This window comes from Schistocerca cancellata, chromosome 1, assembly GCF_023864275.1.
Source record: "Schistocerca cancellata isolate TAMUIC-IGC-003103 chromosome 1, iqSchCanc2.1, whole genome shotgun sequence".
NCBI lineage: Eukaryota > Metazoa > Arthropoda > Insecta > Orthoptera > Acrididae > Schistocerca > Schistocerca cancellata.
This window is the reverse complement of record NC_064626.1, coordinates 594,340,249-594,365,841: the sequence shown is the minus strand read 5'-3', so window position 1 is coordinate 594,365,841 and position 25,593 is coordinate 594,340,249. Positions and strand designations below refer to the sequence as shown.

At 46.8% G+C, this 25,593-nt stretch overlaps 1 protein-coding gene across 1 annotated transcript in view; it reads left to right on the top strand.

Annotated features, from left to right (window-relative positions):
• The window catches only part of LOC126088812 (choline O-acetyltransferase), a 125,219-nt gene that overhangs the window by 6,414 nt on the left and 93,212 nt on the right, over window positions 1-25,593 (top strand). Inside the window, exon 2 of the mRNA XM_049906868.1 lies at window positions 23,754-23,853. Within this exon, the coding sequence (XP_049762825.1) occupies window positions 23,754-23,853 (100 nt within the window). The remainder of the gene's footprint in view (window positions 1-23,753; window positions 23,854-25,593) is intronic.

The window sequence follows — 25,593 nt, the reverse complement described above, 5'->3', positions numbered from 1 at the left end:
AAGTGCAGTTAGCGTTTGTCTTGCTGATTTAGATGATGTCCCGTTAACGGAAACGCTTCATGTGGAACAGAAAGAGAGAAAGTCAGTGGTCGTCAAATGGCTCCGAGCACTATGGGACTTAACTTCTGAGGTCATCAGTCCCCTAGAACTCAGAACTACTTAAACCTAACTAACCTAAGAACATCACACATATCCATGCCCGAGGCAGGATTCGAACCTGCGACCGTAGCGGTTGCGCGTTTCCAGACTGTAGCGCCTAGAACCGCTCGGCCACTCTGGCCGGCTCAGTGGTCGTCAGATGAAGAAACAATGGCCTTGATATGTCTATATTTGACTCATAATGCAATATCACTTTGTCAGGACCTGGTGAAGAAATGACAGCTGTGTAATATTATTAAATAAAGATTTATTACTCATTTACTGTGGCTTTTCTACATCTGTCTATTCCCAGGGGGTCCGTTGCCAGAGAGTAAATACGGACCCATATCGATGTCCAATCCAGTTTGTAAAAAAAAAAAAAAAGAGTATGTTGTTTGGGATTACAGCAAGCTAACATTTATCCTGGTTCATGAGGACTGAAGACTGCGTAAATAACCAACAAACACGTGTGTTTGCTTCACGTTATTTGCAAAACCTACTGCACGTCACTTTGAAAGTCCTCTATATTACTTATGCATTACTCGCTAGAAGCATATGTTCAAAATTAGATTTAAAACATACCATATTTCGCAGCTCTTGCTTTCAGCCCACTCTCAGGAAATAATGGCCCATTTTTTTCCTCTCCGTTTTTCGTCTTCGGAGACTCAAAGCATCGGTATAGTCAAACGAATTTTGTCATACATTCACGAATAACAGATTAACAAAAATGAGTACCTCGGCGTGCGTGATAACGGATTCCTTCGCTTTCGCTCTCTTGCTCTACCGAACATGATATGTTCGTTGATCTGCATCACTTGGCTGCTCAAATCCTATCTCATAGGCATCGCTATTTAGCCACTCGCGAGTGTAGTCGTCATCTCCGTCTTCACAAGCAGAATCTTGTTTCACAACAACCGTCAAACGAGTGGCGGTAACACCTCCCTCACTAATGTAACAAAGGCTCTAATTACAACAGAATACTGCAAGCTTAGTGTTTTTTAATTGGCGATAAGTACAGATAATTCGCAAACCGTGTGATCTTTACCTGTATCAATGGCTGGTCACCTGGATCATTGGGTGGGTGCTTACCGTATTTGAAAGCAAAAAAGATCTAAATTAATTAAGAGCATTATAATCTGGAAAAGATAAATAATTCCAGTAAAAATTATAATTATTTGGCATAAAACATACAATTATAAGTAATGTTGACTACAGACAAACGTTTTGGGAGCCAAGCTGCTTTTATAGGTTTAGAGCTCAGAGCGTCCCAATAGCCGCAAGTACGGTGAATCGCCGGAAGAGCAAGCGAAAAGAGGAACTAACTAAGAATAAAAATCAAGATCGTTACCATGCCATGTTCTGGAAAAGATTGGCCAATAAATTGAAACCAAGGAACCCTAAACCCACATTTCAAGCGAAAAACGTAGATATAGTGTAATGCATTAAGTCGGGAATTGGAAAATTAAACTACAAAAACCGGAGTATTTAGAATACAGTGTGCATCATACGACGCGAGGTATATAGGGCAACCAGGAAGAACGTTCTCGACAAGGTATAATGAGCACACTGACTTTCAGATTAGGCAATTATGATTAATGTGTCGCCGCGAACCAGCCAGTGTGGCCGAGCGGTTCTAGGCGCTTCAGTCTGGAACCGCGCCACCACTACGGTCGCAGGTTCAAATCCTGCCTCGGGCATGTATGTGTGTGATATTCTAAGGTTAGTTAGGTTTAAGTAGTTCTAAGTTCTAGGGGACTGATGACCTCAGTTGTTGAGTCCCATAGTGTTCAGAGCCATTTTTTGTCGCCGCGCGGAGTGGCCGCGCTGTTTGAGCCGCCATATCACGGATTGCGTGGTCCCTCCCGCTGGAGATTCGAGTCCTCCCTTGGGCATGGGTGTGTGTGTGTGTGTGTGTGTGTGTTGTTCTTAGCGTAAGTTAGTTTAAGTAGTGTGTAAGTCTAGGGAGTGTGACCTCAGCAATTTGGCCCCTTAGGAATTCACACACATTTGAACTCTTTTTTAACTTTAATCTGTTGCATCAAAACACGTTTATGAGACAGGTAACCCGCTATACGTACTGAAGAGAATTTAGATACGGAGCACATAGAAAAGGAAGGAAAGAAAGAAGTTTGACCTACTTGAAGAATTAGAAATATCAAATAGATTTAACAGTATGACCAATGTTCAAATTAAAGCCAGTGGTACAAATTCTTCAGCAACTTTGCGTATCTATTTTTTTAATCTAGCGGTAATGCGAAAACGTAAGCTGTTTTCAGAGGTTACTATTGACAGTGTAGTTTCCTCGTATCCCCTACGTTGTTCTCTAGAAAAAACTGAAACTATTGATGACTCAGTGTTGTTAATCTATAGAAAAATCGACTGAAAGGTGAGGCAACTGGTGTAACTGGTGTGACGTTAAGCGACATCCCAGTGTAATGCAGAATTGTCGACTGCTGCCATCAGATGCATTCCTGCCAGTATAAAAGGAAGCGGGCACTGTTGTGTTGCCAGTAGAGGTAGGCAGGAGAGCTCAGTCATTGCGTGTCGCCTAACAAATCTATCAGGGACAGTTCAACCCTTCTAATACTGCAAAACAGATTTCTGCTGAAGTGATTGTGAAATGGAAACGCGAAGGAATAATCACAGCTAAAACAGGACAAACGGACCTCGCTTATTGACGGACAGGGACCAACGAACATTGTGGTGGGTGGCTGCAGAAAATCGCATGAAGTCAGCTGAAGGAATCATTCGCGAGTCCCGGAGTAGTGCCAGCAGTCCAGCAAGGTAGCATTCGTAGGCAGCCAAAAAGAAACGGACGCGGTGATCGAGTAGCCCTAACAAGGCATATGATTGTGTAGTCAGTGCTAAGCGATGCTTGAGGTGGTTTACTGTGCAACATCACTGGTTACTGACCGACTGCAATGAGCGAGTTGGAGTGATGAACATCACGATACCTTGTGGCTATGTGATGGAAAGGCTTAGGTGTGGCGAATCTCTGGGGCGCGTTACATGCTATAATGTGTAATGCCATCATTGAAGGACGGATGATGATGATTTGTTTTTTTTTTTTTTTTTTTTTTTTTTTTTTGTTTTAGGGCGCAAAACTTCTATGGTCATTAGCGCCCAGCCCGTGACTTAATACAGTAAAACACCGAAATTGAAAACCAGCAGCAATGGGAACAAAGTCATAAAATTGGAGAAACTAAAAATAGAAGGAATGCTTAAAAATCCACTACAGAAAGGGGGTGGTTGTCCCCAAAAAAAGCTTCAAATGACTGACGTCATTTCACTGTCACTAATAAACTGGAGAACGCGGTCGGCTGAGCGCGTGTCATCTGCTAAAATCGACGATAGATCAGGCGATAGCTGTAGACGGGAGCGTAACGGATTAAAATAGGGGCATTCAATTAAAAGGTGTCTTACCGTCCACAGCTGAGAGCAGTGGGGACAGAGTGGGGGAGGATCGCCGCTTAAAAGATGTCTATGGCTAAAAAGACAGTGCCCTATCCGGAGTCTAGCTAAAATTACCTCCTCCCGACGACGCGTTCGGGAGGAAGAGGTCCAAGCGCAAGGAAGGGCTTTCACTTCCCGCAATTTATTACGGGGAAGTGCCGACCAATGCGCATGCCATAAATGAGCAACTTTGCGACATAAACCGCTCCGTAGATCGGTGAAGGGAAGCGACTGAATAGCTGGCCGAGGAAGAGAGACTGCAGCCTTGGCCGCTATATCGGCCGCCTCATTCCCACAGATACCAGCGTGTCCCGGGAGCCAGAGGAACGCCACCGAGACGCCCCCCAGGTGGAGCAAGCGCAGACAGTCCTGAATCCGGTGGACCAGAGGGTGCACAGGGTAAAGAGCTTGGAGACTGAGGAGAGAGCTGAGAGAATCTGAGCAGATAACGTACTGTATCCGCTGATGGCGGCGGATGTAGTGGACAGCCTGGAGAACAGCGTAAAGCTCCGCAGTATAAACCGAACACTGGTCGGGAAGCCGAAAGCGGTTTGGGGTGTCGCCAACAATATAGGCACTCCCTACACCTAACGATGTTTTCGAGCCGTCGGTGTAAATAAATGTGGCGTCCGTCATTTGTGCACATAGAGCAGCAAATGCCCGACGATAAACAAGTGTAGGGGTACCATCCTTGGGAAATTGAAAAAGGTCACGGAGCAGGCAGATCCGGGGACGGAGCCAAGGCGGTGCTGTACCCCAAGTTGTCAAGAAGGTTTTAGGAAAGCGGAAGGAAAGAGAATGGAGCAGTTGACGGAGGCGGACTCCCGGGGGTAGTAGGGAGGAGGAGCGGCCTGCATACCCTACATCAAGGGAGGCGTCGAAGAAAAGGTCATGGGCTGGATTAGCAGGCATGGAAGACAGATGGCTAGCATAACGACTCAGGAGGACTGCTCGCCGATTGGACAGCGGAGGTTCAGCAGTCTCAGCATAAAGGCTTTCCACAGGGCTAGTGTAAAAAGCTCCAGACACTAAACGTAATCCACGGTGGTGGATAGAGTCGAGACGCCGAAGAATAGACGGCCGAGCAGAGGAGTAGACTATGCTTCCATAATCCAATTTCGAGCGCACTAAGGCGCGATAGAGGCGGAGAAGGACCACTCGGTCCGCTCCCCAGGAGGTACCATTCAGGACACGGAGGATGTTAAGCGATCGCAGACAGCGAGCCGAAAGATAGGAAACGAGGGAGGACCAGCACAGTTTTCTGTCAAACATAAGACCCAAGAATTTAGCGACGTCTGAAAACGGAAGGTTGACAGGACCTAGATGTAAGGAGGGCGGAAGAAACTCCTTACGTCGCCAAAAATTGACACAAACTGTCTTACTGGGTGAGAAACGGAAGCCGGTTTCGATGCTCCACGAGTGGAGGCGATCGAGACATCCTTGAAGACGCCGTTCAAGAAGGCTGGTCCGTTGAGAGCTGTAGTAGATCGCAAAATCGTCCACAAAGAGGGAGCCCGAGACATCAGGAAGGAGACAATCCATAATTGGATTGATGGCGATGGCAAACAGTACAACACTCAGCACGGATCCCTGGGGTACCCCGTTTTCTTGGGAGAAAGTACGGGAGAGAGTAGTGTTCACCCGCACCCTAAAAGTGCGCTCTGCCATAAATTCGCGAAGAAAAAGGGGCAGCCGGCCTCGAAAGCCCCAAGAGAACAGTGTGCGGAGGATGCCTGTCCTCCAACAGGTATCGTATGCTCTCTCCAGATCAAAAAATATTGCTACCGTTTGGCGTTTCCGGAGAAAATTGTTCATGATATAAGTGGAGGGAGCAACAAGATGGTCAACTGCAGAACGATGCTTCCGAAATCCGCATTGGGCTAGTGTTAAAAGAGTGCGGGATTCCAGCCACCAAGCTAAACGGTAATTCACCATACGCTCCAAAACCTTACAGACACTACTCGTGAGAGAAATGGGGCGGTAGCTAGAGGGGAGATGTTTGTCCTTTCCAGGTTTCGGAACGGGAACGACAACAGCTTCCCGCCACCGTCTGGGAAAGGTACTGTCGGTCCAAATTCGATTATAAAGGCGAAGGAGGTAACGCAGACTATGGGTTGATAAATGCAGCAACATTTGGACATGGATACCATCCGGGCCTGGGGCGGAGGAGCGAGAAGAAGAGAGGGCATGTTGGAGTTCCCGCATGGAGAAAACAGTATTGTAGCTTTCGTGATTTTGAGAGAAGAAAGCAAGATGTCGGGAGAAACGCTGGCGGGTAATTTGAAGAGCTCGAAATCTCAGCAAAGTGCTGACCCAACGAGTTAGAAATTGCGACGGGGTCCACTAAGGTATCATGCGCGACAGTGAGCCCAGAGACCGGGGAGAAACTAGGCGCGCCCGAGAACCGTCGGAGCCGACTCCAAACTTCCGAGGAGGGAGTGAAGGTGTTAAATGAGCTAATAAAGAATTTCCAGCTTGCCTTCTTGCTATCGCGGATGACGCGACGGCATCGCGCACGGAGCTGCTTATAGCGGATACAGTTGGCCAAAGTAGGATGGTGACGGAAAATGCGAAGAGCACGTCGCCGCTCACGTATTGCGTCACGGCATGCCTCGTTCCACCAAGGAACTGGGGGGCGCCGGGGTAATTGGGAGGTGCGTGGTATTGAACGTTCCGCAGCTGTAAGAATAACGTCGGTAATATGTGTGACCTCATCGTCGACGCTGGGAAAGCGACGGTCATCGAATGTCGCTAGAGACGAAAAAAGTGTCCAATCGGCTTGGGCAAATTTCCAGCGTCGCGAGCGCATATATGGCAGTGGAGGCTGCAATCTAAGGACACATGGAAAGTGGTCACTCGAGTGTGTATCATCAAGGGCGAACCATTCGAAGCGCCGAGCTAGCGGAACAGTACCGACCGCAAGGTCCAAATGAGATAAATTTGTCGTGGAGGCGGACAAAAATGTGGGGACCCCAGTGTTGAGGCAAACTAGATCCGCTTGGTGAAAGACGTCTAGCAGTAGAGAGCCACGTGGACAAGGATGTGAAGATCCCCAAAGCGGGTGGTGGGCATTGAAGTCCCCAACCAGCAAATAGGGGGGTGGAAGCTGACCAAGAAGATGAAGGAGATCAGCTCGTGCCATTGGTGTGGATGATGGAATGTATACAGTACAAAGAGAGAACGTGTATCCAGAAAGGGAAAGACGGACGGCGACAGCTTGGAAGGAACTGTTTAAGGGGATTGGGTGATAATGGAGAGTATCATGGAGAAGAATTATGAGTCCTCCATGGGCTGGAGTGCCTTCAACAGAGGGGAGGTCACATCGGACGGACTGAAAATGAGGGAGAACAAAGCGGTCATGGGGACACAGCTTTGTTTCCTGAAGACAGAAGATGACCGGCGAGTAGGATCGTAAGAGGACCGACAATTCATCCCGATTGGCTCGAATGCCGCGGATATTCCAGTGGATAATGGACATAGGGTGAACAGAAAATGGAGGAATGTGATCACGGGTGCTGTCAACTCAACGACTGCTCAGAGCTTGCGACCGACAGCATGGAATGGCATTCAGCCGAAGGCAGAAGATCCTGATCCATAGGTTGGTCAGGAGCAGCCCCTGCCACCAGCGATCGGCCGGTTGACCGGCCACCAGCAGTGCGCCTCGGTGACACAGAAGACGGCCGAGGGCGATTTCCGCCAGGTGGTGTTGTAGATGGGACACGCCTTGGCGGAGAAGGAGAGGAACTGGGTTTCTTTGTAGCCTTCTTGGAAGTATGATGTTTAGATGAAGGAGGAACCGATGGTTGTGAAGTTGCGGTACGTAAAAACTCTTCACGAGTATGCTCTTTTTTCGAAGACTTGGCGTCGGACTTTCGGGCTCGAGATTTAGCAGAACCCGACGAAGGGTGAGCCATAGAGTGGGCAGGCGAAAGTGGTGAGGTGGAACGGGCGATCTTTGCGCTGGCCGATCTGACGACCGTGGTACTAAAGGTGAGGTCGCAAGTCTGCGTGGCCGCCTCCTTTGTTGGCCGAGGAGAAGCAAGGACAGTGCTGTATTTTCCTGTCTGAGGCACGGTGGGCTGTCGACTGGCGAATAATTTTCGAGCAGCAAAGGTCGACACCTTTTCCTTCACTCTTATTTCCTGGATGAGCTTTTCGTCCTTAAAAAGGGGGCAATCTCGAGAGGAAGCAGGGTGGTCACCCATACAGTTGATGCAGCGAGGGGATGGAGGTGGACAAGTACCCTCATGGGCATCCTTGCCACACGTAACACATTTGGCCAGATTGGAACAGGACTGGCTGGTGTGATTGAACCGCTGACATCAATAGCAACACGTAGGGTTTGGGACATAAGGGCGAACGGAAATTATCTCATAGCCTGCTTTGATTTTCGATGGGAGTTGAACTTTGTCAAACGTCAAGAAGACAGTGCGGGTTGGAATGATGTTCGTGTCAACCCGTTTCATAACTCTATGAACAGCCGTTACGCCCTGGTCAGACAGGTAGTGCTGAATTTCTTCGTCAGACAATCCATCGAGGGAGCGTGTATAAACGACTCCACGTGAGGAATTTAAGGTACGGTGCGGTTCCACCCGGACAGGGAAGGTGTGGAGCAGAGAAGTACGCAGCAATTTTTGTGCCTGGAGGGCACTGTGTGTTTCTAACAACAGGGTGCCATTCCGTAATCTGGAACAAGACTTTACAGGACCTGCAATTGCGTCGACACCTTTCTGAATAATGAAAGGGTTGACCGTGGAGAAGTCGTGACCTTCGTCAGACCGAGAAACAACAAGGAACTGTGGCAACGATGGAAGAATCGTCTGTGGCTGAGACTCAGTATACTTACGTTTGTGAGCAGACATAGTGGAAGGTGAGGAAACCATTGCGGAAGAATCCCCCATGATTACCGGCGTCTCCGATGGCGCGCTCCTCCCTTGTGGGGGCCCTCTCTGAGGGCACTCCCGCCTTAGGTGATTGTTCACACCTCAGGTCACACCTCCCGAAAAACGGATGGAGGGACCAATCGGCACTTTCGGAAGGTATCAGCTCGGGTAATCACCCCTCCCTGGGCCTGGCCGTTACCAGGGGGTACGTACGTGTCCTACCTGTCTACCCGGGGTGGGGAATTACGCGTTACCCCGTCACCGGCTACGCACAAAAGGCGTGGGTCGGCCTTCAGACACGCACAGGGAGGAAGAAAGAGAAAGGGAAAGGAAAGAAGAGAGGTCTCAAACGCCGCAGCGGAGAAAAGGGTAAAGAGAAGAGGTAAGGAAAAGAGAAGGACAAAGGAAGGAAGAAGACATAAAAGCAAGGAAGGCGAGGAATGCAGTACATTTACGAGCGTCCGTCTCCGGACGTAGGCACAAACCATACTCCTAGATGGGGAGAAAGGGAAGGAAAGAGCCAGAAGTGAGGGGAGGAGGGGCGAAGAGAGGGATGGGGAAGGATGCGGAAAGGGAAGGTATGCAGCCCGGAAAGGAAGGGAGGCCACATTAGCTCGGGGTCCCGTGCTCGCAACGCACGTATCCACAAAAGAGTTGTGGACCCCCTGGGGGGGGGATGATGATGATGATGATGATGATGATGATGATGATGATGATGATGATGTTGTTGTTGTTTGGTTTGTGGAGCGCTCAACTGCACGGTTATCAGCGCCCGTACAAATTCCCCCAACCTCTGCTCAGTCCAATATCGCCACTTTTATGAATGATGATAAAATGATGAGGCAACACAAACACCCAGTCATCTTGAGGCAGATAAAAATCCCTGACCCCTCAGAGAATCGAACCCGGGACCCCCTACTCGGTAAGCGAGAACGCGACCGCGAGGCCACGAGCTGCGGTCAGGTACGGAGGAGGTGGTGGTATGGTATAGGGTTTGTTTCGTGGTAAGGGTATGGTCCCCCTGTTGCACTTAATAAAACGCTAAATGAGGAACGATGTGAACCCGTTTTACAACGTTATGTAATGCGTATGGTAGAGGAATATTTCGGAGACGGTAACTGTATCAGCATAACAGTGCACCCTGTCACAAATCGACAGTCATGAGAACGGATTGGCCTGGGGAGTCCCGTCCTGAACCCAAAGGAACACCTTTGGGACGAGCTAGAACGTCGACTTGGCACCAGACCACAGCTTCCAACATTACTACCTTCTCTGGTTTCGGCCCTTGAGGGGGAACGGGCTGCCACCTCATTGAAAGTGTCCCAGTAGAATTTAAACTGTCGTAAAAGTGAAGGGTAGACACAGGCCATATTAACATCCACTAACAGATGTCCAGATTCTATTGGTGAAATAGTGTATAGGAAAGGAATACTTTGATGAACGGGCGCCTGATAAGAAGCAAGGGAGAGGAAGAAGGGTTGCCGATTTTAAAATAAGACGTAGACCTCACTTCCGAAAACCTCCGTTTTATTCATTTTGAAGTGCTGCTGTATGAAGAGTTAAACGCAGATACCCAGAAGGTAGAATCTTGATGCCCAAAACGTACAGCTGCTGATAACCTTCCACTGTATTTTTATGAGGTTCATTCAAAGGAAACCTGGTCAATGTGCCTACCTTTGCCTTACACGAACGGTGTCACCACGTAACTGCGGGTATGGTGGCGCCATCTATTGGTAGAGAGACTGACGCCTGCACACCGTTTGATGTTACATAGCGCCTGTGTGGTTTCACGCGGAATAGAAGGTTCAAAGTGGTTCAAATGGCTCTAAGCACTATGGGACTTAACACCTAAGGTCATCAGTCCCCTAGACTTAGAACTACTTAAACCTAACTAACCTAAGGACATCACACACATCCATGCCCGAGGCAGTTTTCGAAACTACGACCGTAGCAGCAGCGCGGTTCCGGACTGAAGCGGAATACTAGGTGGTCATGTAAGTTATCGTCCACTACCGAACACGCAGGCGAGTAAGCAGGAACAACGAGGAGTGATTCAATTTTTGGCGGCGGAGGGAGTTGGAGGCCGTGAAATGTATAGATGGATGAAGGCTGTGTACAGTGAGTACAATCTGGGTCGTTCGAGTGTTGTGAAATGGTGCAAACGATTCCTTGAGGGGCGAGAGTCACTGCAAGACGATGCTCGTCCTGGACAGGTTGGAAGACCGTCACTGATGTGGGTGGCAAACGCTGGAACATCCACTATACACTCCCAACCTTTCACCGTGTGACTTTCGTGTGTTTGGACCTCTAAAACAAACAAGCTATTCGCGGACATCGATTCGCAACGGACGACGAAGTGTGTGACTGGGTCCGACAGCAGCCTATTAGCTTCTGCACGGATGGAATCGACCGGCTAGTGTCGCAATGGTATGAATTTTCCAACAGTTCTGGCGACTATTTTTGAATAGGTGTACTGTGTATAACTACATTTTTTGTGTTAATAATATCGTTACTGTTACTTTACACAAGTCACCGGGTTTCATTTGAATGCGCCTTATATATTCACTGCTAACTTCAACGTTTAGCTGCACAACCGTACCTCCAAACCGTAATATGGCTAATACTAGGATTTCCGCAAATAATTGAGCCTCTCCTGTCTGTATCAACAATTGGCACTCGACTCGGCTGCGTCCTGAGTGCACGGAAGAGCGCGTTGGAATGACGTCGGTAGAGTAAGGGTGAATGCAGCGCGAGCCGTCATGCTGGAGCCGGCGCTGGGAGCAAGCGGACCGTTTCCCCGCGAAAACAAAAGGGGAGCTGTTATTGTTGCGGCGGCTATTGTTCCGTAATGAAGCGGCCCGCAAGCACGCATTGGGGGAGCGCCGGAACGGGACGATAAAACACAGGAAGAGGGGCGCGCTCTCCCACGCTCACGTGCGCCGCACGCGTCGCCGCCGGGTCGATGGCTGCCCCGCCGCCCCTCGCCGCTGCCGCCGCCCCCGACGCCCCCGCCGCCCCCGCGCACCAGGTCAAGTGCGTACTGCTGCCGCTACTCTCCGCGCGTCACCTGCCACAGCGGCAACCTGGCGCCTCGTCTCAGCCGCCGTAATCCGTCGAAAGAGTCGCTATTTCTGACATGTCGTCTACGTTTACTTACCGAGGAAAAAGAAACATTAAGGCTTTGCGTCCCATCGACAGAGAGATCATTACAGGCAAAGATCAGCCTCCGACTGGATAACGTAGTGAATAAATTCACCTAACACCACACTGACGGAAAACAATCGCAACTCCAAGAATGAAACCTACTAAGGAGACTGCCTTCACTACGCTTGTCCGTCCTCTTCTAGAATACAGCTGCGCGGTGTGGGGTCCTTACCAGATAGGTCTGACGGAGTCCGTCGAAAAAGTTCAAAGAAAGGCAGTACGTTTTGTGTTATCGCGAAATATTGGAGAGAATGTCACAGAAATGACACAGGATTTGGGCTGGAAACCATTAAAAGAAAGATGTTTTTCGTTGCGACGGAATCTTCTCACGAAATTCCAATCACCAACGTTCTCCTCCGAATGCGAAAATATTTTGTTGACACCGACCTTCATAGGGAGGAACGATCACCACGATAAAATAAGGGAAACCAGAGTTCGTACGGAAAGATATAGGTGTTCATTCTTTCGACGCGCTGTACGAGATTGGAATAATAGAGAATTGTGAAGGTGGTTCGATGAACCCTCTGCCAGGCACTTGAATGTGATTTGCAGAGTATCCATGTCGATGTGGCTGTAGATGACTTGGGCGACGTAAGTGCGTGATTCTCCATCCGAAAGATTATGTCGATTCAAATTTCGCGCCAATCGCATAGGAGTGGTGCTAGTAGAACCACTCTGAGGATGCAAATCAGGTTTGCTTCAAATACACGCTTTGCACATTGCACATGGTGAGCTGGTGTTTGTCAAGAATGTCTTTAAAGCGAGAAAGACGCAATTATCAGCACCTCATTGTGCTTGAACTAGGTCTTTTAATAGGGCTACGAGAAGCTGGATGCCCCTTCTGCGATATTGCAGAAAGACTTGGCAGGAATGTAGCCACTGTACATGATTTCTGGCAGCGGTGGAAACGAGAATGCACAGTCACAAGAAGACCGGACTCCGGACGGCCACCTGTCTCTAGCGCGAAATGGTTCAAATGGCTCTGAGCACTATGGGACTTAACATCTGTGGTCATCAGTCCCCTAGAACTTAGAACTACTTAAACCTAACGAACCTAAGGACATCACACACATCCATGCCCGAGGCAGGATTCGAACCTGCGACCGTAGCAGTCGCGCGGTTCCGGACTGAGGGCCTAGAACCGCTAGACCACCGCGGCCGGCTCTCTAGCGAGAGGGAAGACCATCGTGTCCGGTGTATGGCTTTGGCGCATCGTGCTGCAGAATCAATATGAGCAGCAGTTGGCACCAGGGTGACACAACGAACAGTTACAAACAGGCTACTTTGAACCCACTTACTTCATTCGCCCCTGGTCTCGTTCTGAAATTCTACCACCCACAGTTGCCTTTATTACGAAACTGGCGATTCCTTGATTCCTCAGGATTGTCCTACGAATCTATCCCTTCTTTCAGTTACGCTGTGCCACAAATATATTTTTCTCTAAATAGGTTCTGTACCTTCCCATTAGTTCTTCGATCTTCACATCTTATTTACAGCATCTCCTTCTCCTTCCATGCCTCTCCCCTTTTCACTAGGAGCAATGTTAGCGACAAGTGGAGGCTGTGCTCTCTCTCTCTCTCTCTCTCTCTCTCTCTCTGCATCTAGAGTAAATCACATCGTCAAGCGTGAGAACGATTTCGAAGTGCTTGCGTAGCGTAAAACCGAGGCGGTACATTGATACTAGTCCGATATTAACGTAGTCGGATGTGGAAAACAACCTAAAAACTCACTGGCTCCCCAGCTCCCGTCGTTAATCCGCGAGGCGTATTCGCTCTGGGTGAGGCACGTCTCTGAGAATCCGACAAGCGAGACTTTTAACACGCTTAGCTATCCAGGCTGGCAAGATTCATGTTATTAATATGATAAAATATTATTTATACAGACTGGAATGGAAGTATTACAATGCAGAGACGTTAAACATTTTGGAGACCGAGTCTGAGAATAGTTCGGGCCACAAGGGTGTGTTCAAAAGACGCGCCCGAGTATAGCTCGGGCAGCGATTTTCTCGACGCGAGGGCCACCTACCGCTCGAAAACTAGACTGATTTCGTGTGAGAACGATGTACGGACGTCTCGCTATTTCTCCTTTGGTAGATGCAGTCTTGTGTTGTCAATTTCTAGAATTATTTCTAAAGAAAATTTAACGAACGTAACAGATACTTTGGCGAATGACTGAGCCAATATGTGATCGCATTGACATAATTTCGAGTATGTACTCGTTAGGTTTAGCAGTTTTCTGTAATTCTGCTACAAATACCTCACATTTTTTGAGTGAGCATGAGGTTTTCGAAGCTCAAAAGGAAGAAACTGCTCAACAAATCACCTCGCACTTTCTTTTTCTTCCCTTGAAAAAAGAATTGTAAGCTATCGGAGAACTAAAGTAAATATGAAAAATAAATCATGAAATCTGGACGTTCTTTTAGTATACCTCACTCAAGAAAATATAAAAATTACATTACTGCCTTAACGCTATAAATAATGGCATAAATTGCCAGTTTTCTATGTCCGACATTTTTCTAAGTGGCCAGTCTTCAAAGCTAATACAAAGTCGCGAATTAACTTAGCAGAAATTTCGTAAGGTGCTAAGAACATCCTCTCCGGGTGCACATAGTAACCTGATAACAATACTACAGGGCGTACTGGACAGAAAATAAGGAACACGTTTTAGGGTCAGCAATATTGGAAATGTTGGAAATTTGTGGTAAGTTCCTATGGGACCAAACTGCTAAGGTCATCGGTCCCTAGGCTTATACACTACTTAATCTAACATAAACTAACTTACGCTAAGGACAACACACACATACCCATGCCCGAGGGAGGACTCGAACCTTCGACGGGGGGTGCCGCGCGATCCGTTACAAGGGGCCCCAGACCGCGAGGCTACACCGCGCGGCCCAATAATGGAGGTATTAGTATGCAATATCTGCCGAAAACTCGCCACCTGCCTTCAGTACTAGCATTTTACAATGTTTAGCTTCAGTGATTATTTGCTCCTTTTGTTGTAATGAAAAGCCACTTTTCAAAAATGTATATGTAAGCAACTGTGTGCATCTAAAGGACAATCCCTTTCGTGTTAGCCGCGTGATTACTCGCCGACCACAGTTTCAGGTAAACAATTTACATTCCTTCCAACATTTTCAACTGAAAATTGCTTTCTGAACATGAAATAATACAAACAGCATTGAAATGCTCTGCTTAACCCGCAGGACAGGATAGATAGAATAAATTGTGGAAAGGGACCAAAATAAGGGGCTGTCAGTTACACTTGAACATATAACTTTATTATTTGATCAAACATTACAAGAGCCCAAAAATTTTTTTAAACACACAGCTTTAATCTTTCTGAGTTAATTACCGGCTGAAAGCCACTTTAGTTTAAAACTGGCTGAAGGCCAATAACTTAAAACGGAAGCATAATCAGAAATTTTAAAAGGCAAGCCTTATCTTAAAACAGTTCTTTAGTTAGGCGGAAGTAAAAAATTTAAATTCAAATCGGTTTAAAACTCCAAAACATTAATTTTTATACCAAAGTCCTTACGTGAAACAGTTCTGTAATTTAGGCTGAAGGTCTTTAGAACAAACAACTGAAACTCAAAGTGGCTGAAGGCCGAAGACTTAAAAATTTTTTTAAAATGCCAAAGGGCTTACGTGAAACAGTACTTTCAACTAGGCTGAAGACCGTAAAACAACTCTAATTTGAAACATTAAAACACAAAACCGGATAGAAGCCATACAAGTACCAACAACAAGAACAATTATAAAAAAATAAGGCAGTAAACACAAGGGCGCCCAGATGTTGGAGGGTCGGCCTGTAATTCAAACACTAACGCTCGCTTAGGTGAGACAGGCAGTTGGGCCAACCATTCACGATACGACGACAACCCAACCGACCGAAAGTCAGCGGACCCACCGACAAGACAACTTCCTCTTCACCCTACCAGGATACAACAGGGAGTTCAACGGAACAACGTAGAAGATATTGGCGCCCACAACCAATCATACACGGAGCTGTCAAACTACACGCCATGCTGGACAGCAACAACACGATGAGGAAACTACACTGCCTGAAATTTACGTCAACGCCCAGGGCAGGTAACCGGAACGTTCACGGCCACAAGGCAGAAGATTTCGCTGGTACACTTCAATGCAAATAACCAAATATTGTGAAACTTCACGGGAGGCTGGCTAGAATTTTCCAACTTGAAAACCACGTTGTTGCTCGCGGGAATATCCCAACAGCCGACAACGAACTCCAAATGACACAATGTGAACAGTCTTGACTTGCTGGTAGGTTAAATCAGAACTCAACTTTCGTGTTCAGGATCAATGAGCCACGGACCTCGTCGCAAAGGGAAACAGCGCCACACTCTTCGACACCGCGTAGAGACCACCAGCGGGCCCGGGCCAACAACGCCCCGCCGAGAATTCCTCACTGCTTCACCCAACCGACCGACTCCCACACATCAGCACGGAGACAGCACTAAAATAACTGAGCAGTCGACATCACAAGCTACACCCAGTTTCACGACCACACGGACGAATCACGAGTCAGCACACGCAGGCAGCCCATAAACGATCGCCGGCCAACATACGCGTCGCCGACAAGACGACCGACCGACGACCAACCGAGGTGGTCCGCACTCAAGCGATATGTATCGGCAACCGTCGGGCGAGTCATGGCTGTCCGGACTTCACTGCAGACGCGCCCCGACTGAACTTCTGCCACACCCTAAGTCAAACACTGCCAGGTCCGAACTGCGCTGTTAGCCCCTCCCAACTCACTGGTAGATACGAACTAACTCCAAACGCACGACAACCGGGAAGTAATAGCAGTCAGTACAGATAATACTCCCGGGGCTTATATCGATAAACTCCGCTGCTGCCGCTCACGGGCAGGCAAGGCGGCAAGTCAGTGACACCAGTAATTGAAATTAACATAACAAGGTGGTCGTACAGTAAAAACAGGATGTCAAATGAGATATGGCAGGAACACGAGCCACGCACGGCTCAACCATACGTATCTAATGGCACATTCCATTTCGAAGTAGTTCTGGCCCATATGAATGTGAAAAATAAATTTACAAAACCACAGTGGTAAAATCAATTTGTACACCTGCTCGATTTCTTTTCGTTGTGGCTCGTTAAAGCACCTCGAGTACATACACACTATTAACTCTGTCCCGAAAGTACTAGTATCTAAATTTATCATCAGATCTCGCATAGTAAAGTGCCCCGCTCATTCGTACAGTACTTTCCGTTACAGAGAGGCTGAGTCCGCCTCGGTAGCTGCGCCGTCAGCACGGTGGATTGGTAATCGAAGAGGCCCGGGTTCGATCCCCCGCCGGATCGGAAATTTTCTCTGCTTGGGGACTGGGTGTTAATTCCGCTTACTTTCGAACTGCCATAATTGATATTACTCTTGAAATGCCTAAACTGGCACGGTCCGAAAGCCAATAAACTTGAAAGAAGAAACTATGATTTAAGGCCGAAATACTAAATGTCTTTTTCCAAAGCTGTTTCACAGAGGAAGACTGCACTGTAGTTCCTTCTCTAGATTGTCACACAGATGACAAAATGGTAGATATCGAAATAGATGACAGAAGGATAGAAAAACAATTAAAATTGCTCAAAAGAGGAAAGGCCCTGGACCTGATGGAATAACAGTTCGATTTTACACAGAATACGCGAACTTGCCCCCTTCTTGCAGCGGTGTACCGTAGGTCTCTAGAAGAGCGTAGTCTTCGTAAAGATTGGAAAAGGGCACATCCCCGTTTTCAAGAAGCGACGTCGAACAGATGTGCAGAACTATAGACCTATATCTCTAATGTCTATTAGTTGTAGAATTTTGGAACACGTATTATGTTCGAGTATAATGACTTTTCTGGAGACTAGAAATCTACTCTGTAGGAATCAGCATGGGTTTAGAAAAAGACGGTCGTGTGAAACCCAGCTCGCGCTATTCGTCCACGAGACTCATAGGGCCATAGACACGGGTTCCCAGGTAGATGCCATGTTTCTTGACTTCCGCAAGGCGTTCGATACAGTTCCCCACAGTCGTTTAATGAAGAAAGTAAGAGCATATGGACTATCAGACCAATTGTATGATTGGATTGAAGAGTTCCTACATAACAGAACGCAGCATGTCATTCTTAATGGAGAGAAGTCTTCCGAAGTAAGAGTGATTCCAGGTGTGCCGCAGGGGAGTGTCATAGGACCGTTGCTATTCACAAAATACATAAATGACCTTGTGGATGACATCGGAAATTCACTGAGGCTTTTTGCGGAAGATGCTGTGGTATATCGAGAGGTTGTAACAATGGAAAATTGTACTGAAATGCAGGAGGATCTGCAGCGAATTCACGCATGGTGCAGGGAATGGCAGTTGAATCTCAATGTAGACAAGTGTAATGTGCTGCGAATACATAGAAAGAAAGATCCCTTATCATTTAGCTACAATATAGCAGGTCAGCAACTGGAAGCAGTTAATTCCATAAATTATCTGGGAGTACGCATTAGGAGTGATTTAAAATGGAATGATCATATAAAGTCGATCGTCGGTAAAGCAGATGCCAGACTGAGATTCATTGGAAGAATCCTAAGGAAATGCAATCCGAAAACAAAGGAAGTAGCTTACAGTACGCTTGTTCGCCCACTGCATGAATAGTGCTCATCAGTGTGGGATCCGTACCAGATAGGGTTGATAGAAGAGAGAGAGAGAAGATCCAACGGAGAGCAGCGCGCTTCGTTACGGGATCATTTAGTAATCGCGAAAGCGTTACGGAGATGATAGATAGACTCCAGTGGAAGACTCTGCAGGAGAGACGCTCAGTAGCTCGGTACGGGCTTTTGTTGAAGTTTCGAGAACATACCTTCACCGAGGAGTCAAGCAGTATATTGCTCCCTCCTACGTATATCTCGCGAAGAGACCATGAGGATAAAATCAGAGAGATTACAGCCCACACAGACGCATACCGACAATCCTTCTTTCCACGAACATTACGAGACTGGAATAGGAGGGAGAACCGATAGAGGTACTCAAGGTACCCTCCGCCACACACCGTCAGGTGGCATGCGGAGTATGGATGTGGATGTAGATGTAGAAGGAGGATTCCGGTGTAGCTATGCAGTCACTTTCCGGCAACACAGAAATTATTTAATATGCGCAGAGTAATCCTAATCTGAACACTGTTCCAGTCAAGTGAAAAAACAAAGCTCATGTGCTATGAAATGTCGTTGCCGCATAGATAGGGGAAATGGGTGCCAGACTGATATGTTCTACGTGGCACTCACTAGTCGAGAATCAGGCTGCACTCCCGGGCTACCTGCGGTCCCTACCCCGCGCGTGAAGAACTTGCTCGACTCACATAGAGAGAACACGGCAGGTGCGCGCCGCTCGTTAATCCTCTTAGCCGTACAGTGCGAGGGCGCCGGCCCACTGCCACATCGTTTCAATTATTCGCAACCTTTCTGGCGCCCCTCGCACCGTTAAGCACGTAGCGACACGTGAGCCCCCTCCCTACAATGGCCGCCCAGAGCAGTGCTGCAAAATGCATGCAGTTACTTTGCACTGCACGCTGTGTATACCAGTCAAGCGGGTGAGAAATGTCAGAGTATCTTTCGTGTTCAGCTGAAACTTCTGATGGTGCTAAACGTTGCTTGGTATGTAAACACTTCCTTAAAAATTAAAGTTGAAGGCTCGCCACTGACCACAAGTAATTTTTTTCTTTATTTTACATGTTTCACTCGACCAACACGAGCATCTTCATAAATTACGTAGCCGAAGGCCACACGTTGCAAATGTCAGACTGTGTTTAGCGCCGTCATAAAAAAAAAAGAAAAAACAATATGGCAGCGGCGGTATACGCATCCCAATATTTGTAACATGTGGCCCTCGGCTACGTAATTTCTAGAGATGCTCGCGTCGGTAGAGTGAATTAACTAAAATAAAGAAAAAGTTATATGTGGCTTGTGGCGGGTCTACAATTTTAATTTCTAACATTCGCTGTTCCCATACAGAGATATGCCTACGCTCGCTAAACTCTTCCTATTTTGAGTGACGCTTTTTTTCGAGAGACATACATGCATTCAATCATTCATTGTACAGCTGGCATTATCCAGCGGAATTTCATCGCAAAGGTGGTGAAAAATCTTGAAGACATTAATTTAGAAAGAAAACCAGACTGCACTTATAATACTTGAAGCAAACGCAAGATTAACACTAGCAGAGAAGGGAGTGAGACAGGGTTGTAGCCCATCGCCAGTGTTATTCAATCTACACGTTGAGCATACATAAAGGAAAACAGGGGAATTTTGGAAAATGAACTAAATAAAAGGAAAAGAAGCAAAAACTTGTCGATTTGCTGCGATACTGTAAAACAGTGAGATATGGCAAAGACATTGCAGGAACTCTTCAACGGAATGGATAGCGTCTTGAAAAGAGGGTATGAAGTGAATATAAATAAAATTAAAATACGGGTAAAGGATAATAGCCGAAAGAAGTGGTACTAAAGCAATTAGATTAGGAAATGAGGCCTAAGAAGTAGTAGATGAGTTTCTCTATATCGCGGAAAAATAACTCTTGTAGATATAACATAAAATGCAAACTGGAGACAGCAAAAAAACTTCTGAAAAAGAGAAATTTGTTAACTACGACTGTAAATTTAAACGTTAGTGAGTCTTTTCTGAATTTCGAGTGTACGTGGACGACAAACAGTTAGTGTAAGGAGAGAACAAAATCTTTCGAAATGTGGCACTGCAGAAGAAAGCTGAAGGTCAGATGGGTATATCGAGCTGACACGCTGGGAAAGGCGCACGTTTTAGCCGGGATACGAGAAGGCCGCCGGCCCAGATTTGAAAGCTCTCGGCGTGGATTAACGACGTGGGCCTGTGTTCCTGCCAGCCTAGATGCGGGTTTTAAGCGGATTCACACATCCATCTAGGTGAATACCGGACTCGAACCCACGATCCTGCCCAGCTGCACAATTAGCGAGCATTTCGAAAAAGCATAAACATCCTTATCTGCTTCGGATCAAGTTCAGATTTCATCGAATGGTTTTGAACGATTCCTAGCCCTTGCACCCTGTGCAGTAGAACAAAAATTGCGGTCGCACTACACTCCAAAGGAGTCAGAAAACGTTCAGTAGGGTTCCAGAAGCCGATATCCTTACAGAAGGGTTGAATCGTTCCGAGAGTGTCAGCAGTGTCGATCGTTGACAATACCGTCGTCCTGTTGCTCATCCCACTGCCAACTGTCATTTTCGACAGTGAAATTTGTGGGAATCAGGGCCCCAAAGGAAGCGGTGGTCTCACTGACGCCCTTTAAGCCACTTTCTGAGGCCTTTTCGTGTCGATTCTGAGCGTCGGTGTGATTTCAGCGCTGGTTGCCGCGGTTCTGACCTCCATGGCACAGGCGTCAAAAGAGGGGGTGAAATATGGGTAAGTAGGAGGGGTACAACGACATGGCCGTAGTTTGACTCGTAAACGGTGCTGTTAGGCAGAGGTGTGGTGAAATTTAATGCCACTGTGACATCATTAACGCATCTTATTTCTCATATGAACCCCTGAGCTCTAGCTTTTTTTTACACATCTGTCGACATCTTGTTGTCTGAAGCGTCGCGGAGCCCGAGGACGACGTTGCTGGCCGCCACGCTTTTGTACTATCACAGCGGAAAGTTTAAGGGACCTTTGAGCCAGATTTCAAACTTACAAGCAACAATGAGCGGCAATTATAGATTCTCCAAAAAGTAATACTTTAATAGTGTTGTCCGGTGTGTTTTCTTTCTTTTAACACGGTTACAGGACCACTTACCTCGATTTTTTAGCGATCTGCCTTTTTACAATTACGAGAATATGCCAAAATATTATTTTTAAGATGGAGAACCGCACCACACTGACAACTGCATTTAAGTGTGTTTCTTAACAGTGGCCCCGTCGGAGGTTCGAGTCCTCCCACGGGCATGGGTGTGCGTGTTGTCCTTAGCGTAAGTTAGTTTAAGTTAGGTTAACTAGTGTATAAGCCTCGGGACCGATGACCTCAGCTGTTTGGTCCAATAGGAACTTACCAAGAATTTCCAAATTTTCCTTAACAGTGAGCTGCCTGTAACATGGATCGATTTAAGCGGCATAGAAATAACGCATTGTGGCATTGGCCTCGAAGGTTTCCTCATCTCACAGTGTGTGGGGGCGGGGGATTGCAAAAGTCTCCACCTATGTACCTCCCCTTCCGACAACTTTGGATGATCAGGAAATCGCATTGCAACAACAATGTAAACAGTAACTGCATATCTGCTCTCAAAAGCAAGAGAAGAGTTTATCGTCTGAACGTTTGACGTACGTCTGTTGGAGGGGACACTGAATATTTGTGAGACGTACAATTTTTATCCTAAATATGATTGGTAAAGGTTGATAAACGCACCCCACTGTTTCATATGCATGCATAGCAACGATATATCGTTCCAAATTTGAACACGTCTCTTCAAAATGCAGTAGTACATCGTTTATGTGGACTTGGAGGGATCGTAATTCACCCGAACTATCGACAAATCTGGTATTTCGGAGATAAAAAATTAGTAACATCGGTTAAATGCCGCAAACACACACGTTATATTTATTTTGACACACAAATTGTAAATTTTTCACATATTGCGTTCTATATTATAAACTGGAATAACCAATAAGTTCCTTTTGAGAGAGATTTGGTATTTCATTAGTGTGCAGCACGCTTAGGCAGGAATTTCATCAGCATTATTTCGGCCGACGTAGTTCCTGCTTGGCTTCCACTTAACCATTATTAGCCTCTGTGTATACGGATGAACCAGAACTCCATCGACGAACTTCCGGACATTGTTGAAGAATAACTTTTGAGTATTTTGGTATAAGGGACCCACGGTCTCCAGTGGCTAGTTATAGATTTTTTGCTTTTTGTTTGGTTTCTTGCCCCTTAATCAGATGTCGATGGTATCACTATGGATAGAATTACTGACGAAAGGTTGGCCGACATGCACCTCGTGTACAGGTTCACTGAATGCAAAGGAAGAGCAGCACAACAACGCTATGCCATAAAGAAAGCAACCACACCACATCACAGAACTTAGCGTCTGACGATTATTACATTACCATGTGTTTTGTGTTGACTATTTTGGTTACAGTATGTTACTAGCTTCTTCACCCTTGTGAAGGTATTTCCACAGAAATAAAAGTGACAGCGGTAACAAACGAAATAAATCATAATTACTTTATTATTCTCCAACGAGGCCAACGGCCTCGCCGCAGTGGTAACACCGGTTCCCGTCAGATCACCGAGTTAAGGGCTGTCGGGCTGGGCTAGCACTTTGATGGGTGACCATCCGGTCTGCCGAGTGCTGTTGGAAAGCGAGGTCAACTCAGCCCTCGTGAGGAAAACTAAGGAGCTACTTGATTGAGAAGTAGAGACTCCTATCTCGTAAACTGACATATGGCCGGGAGAGCGTTGTGCTGACCACAAGCCCTTCCATATCCGCATCCAGTGACGCCTGTGGTCTGAGGATGACAAGGCGGCCGGTCGGCACCATTGGGCCTTCCAAGGCCTGTTCGGACGGAGTTTAGTTTACTTCCTTTTATTGTGCAAAGAGCAGCAGAAAACAGTGAGTTCCATGCAACAAAATACTGAGAAAGTATCCGTGAACAGTCTCCAAAAGTTTGCCGGTGGACTTCCGGTTCATCCTGTATAATAATGTCTTCAGGTCGAGTGCATCTTCGTCAGATAATACATCATCACTATCGTCACTGTGTGCAGACGAACAAATTGCGATAATATCGCCACCAGAAATGATAACGTCGTTTACGAAATTACCACTTACATCCCACTGTCCTGAAATGTTTGCAAATGCTTCAGTTGTTAACGAGGTTCCACAGTACAAACGTTGTAGTCCACTGCGTTCAGTTAAAATTCACCCCGAGATACTTTCTTCATTCATGCACGAGAGACATTGTGAAATGGAAAAATTCTTTTTGGAAGAGCGTGTAGTGTGGAGCTGTTGTGAGCGCCGCAGGTAGCAGGTAGGTGGTGGTAACGTGACGCCTGGTGTTGTGCGGGCAGCAAGGCGCTGCCCGTGGAGCGCGCGACGAGCCGCGAGAAGGGCCAGCCGCTGTGCATGGCGCAGTTCTACCGCCTGCTGGGCCACTGCCGCACGCCGGGCGCGCCGCGCGACGCGCTGCACGACCACGCGTCGCGCAGCCACCACGTCGCCGTCGTCTGCAGGAACCAGGTCCGCCACGCCCCTTCCCTCCGCCGCAACACCGCCCAAATCCGTCCACGAGCCGCTGACGTGAGGGACGCCTTGCATGTCTGCAACCCGCGAACCCGTACCGTAGTGCGGGATGCCTCTCTCGTAGGCTACTCGCACCCCAAACTCGCTTGTTCGCCATTTCGTTACAGGACATGCTCGGGAACTGAAACTTTCTCCTACCTCCTTGTTTCTATGCTGAATAAACTTATGTCCATCTTTGAGGTTTCTTTCTTCGGTACTAACTTCGTCGACTTTAAATATCATCCAGCATTGAAGCTTTTCTTTTCCGTCTACCTGTGTTCCCTGTAGCCGTAACTGTAATGATTCTTCGTAATACATGTTACCAGTCAAGATGTTCCCCGAACTCTTAGCCCTTCCTTTAATTTCTTTCCTGTCCTACTCTTAAAAGAACGAGATAGATGTACACAAAAAATGGATCAATGCAGTTTTTGTATGTTTTTCCACGTAATTGCTAGCAGACTCTATGCATGAGTCGTATCTTCTTAAATCCCTCAACGAAATTCCTTATTTTTATCTCGAAGCCAATGTCGTACATTTATCTTTACTTGTTTATTGTCTTGAACTTGATGCCACACAAAGCTTCTTTCATCGAACTAAACAGATATAATTCCGAAGGCACAATGTCAGGGCTGTAAAGAGAATGAGGTAGAAGCTCACAGTCGACTTCACCAATATCGTCAATTGCTCTGTATGAGGTCGAGCGTTATCTTGAAGAAGAAGCGCGCGTTTCCTATGCCACACTAGAAATTCCCTCTTCAGCGCAGCTATTACTCTGTCGCAATCATGCCTGAGTAGCACAGGCTGATAATAGCGCGTTATTCCTAAAAAAAAAACTAGAGAAAATGAAACCATGGGCACTCCAAAAGATGGTTAACCTGATGTTACTAGCCGATGGCTGCGTTTTGTATTTCCTACGGGCAGACAGTTTAGAGTGAATCCACTGAATGCTTTGACGCTTGGACTCCGGCTCAGAATAATGTACCCAAGCTTCATCACAGGTTAAAAACATGTCCACAAATCATCATCTTAGCTACTGAAAAGACGTTCGAGCTAGGCGCATATCGAAAACTATGTTCTTTATGATGACTGATAAGTTTCCTGGGAATCTATTTTGCACACGTCTTACGGTACATCAGTACGTTTTGGATGATGGAATGATTTGCGCTAACACTTACTCTATAGTGTTCAGCAATTTGTTCAAATATAACTAATCAGTCTTCTTGGATCAATGCGATCTTGCAAAACCGAGGTTGATACTGATACTGGGCACCCAGAGTATTTCTCTACGGTTACCCTTTTTATGCTTCTTTTAAACTTTTCCAAGCGCACGAGCACACAGTTACAGCCATATTGTTTGTTGATCCGAGAGAATTTTCTAATCGTTGTACACTTTCCGAAAGTATAAAATTCGATCACAGAATTCTGTTCTTTAAAATTAATTTCTTGGAGCGGACACGCTGTCGTACCTAATACTTAAGTGCTATATTTACACCATATTAATCGAACAAATGACTAACACTCCACGTAAGGCTTGTCAACTAACGCAAAAGGCTGTCCCTGCATTAGGCCTTGCCTTCAGTATACAGTGTGGTAAGAAACAGTTTGAAAAACTTATAAAGGTATCGCAGG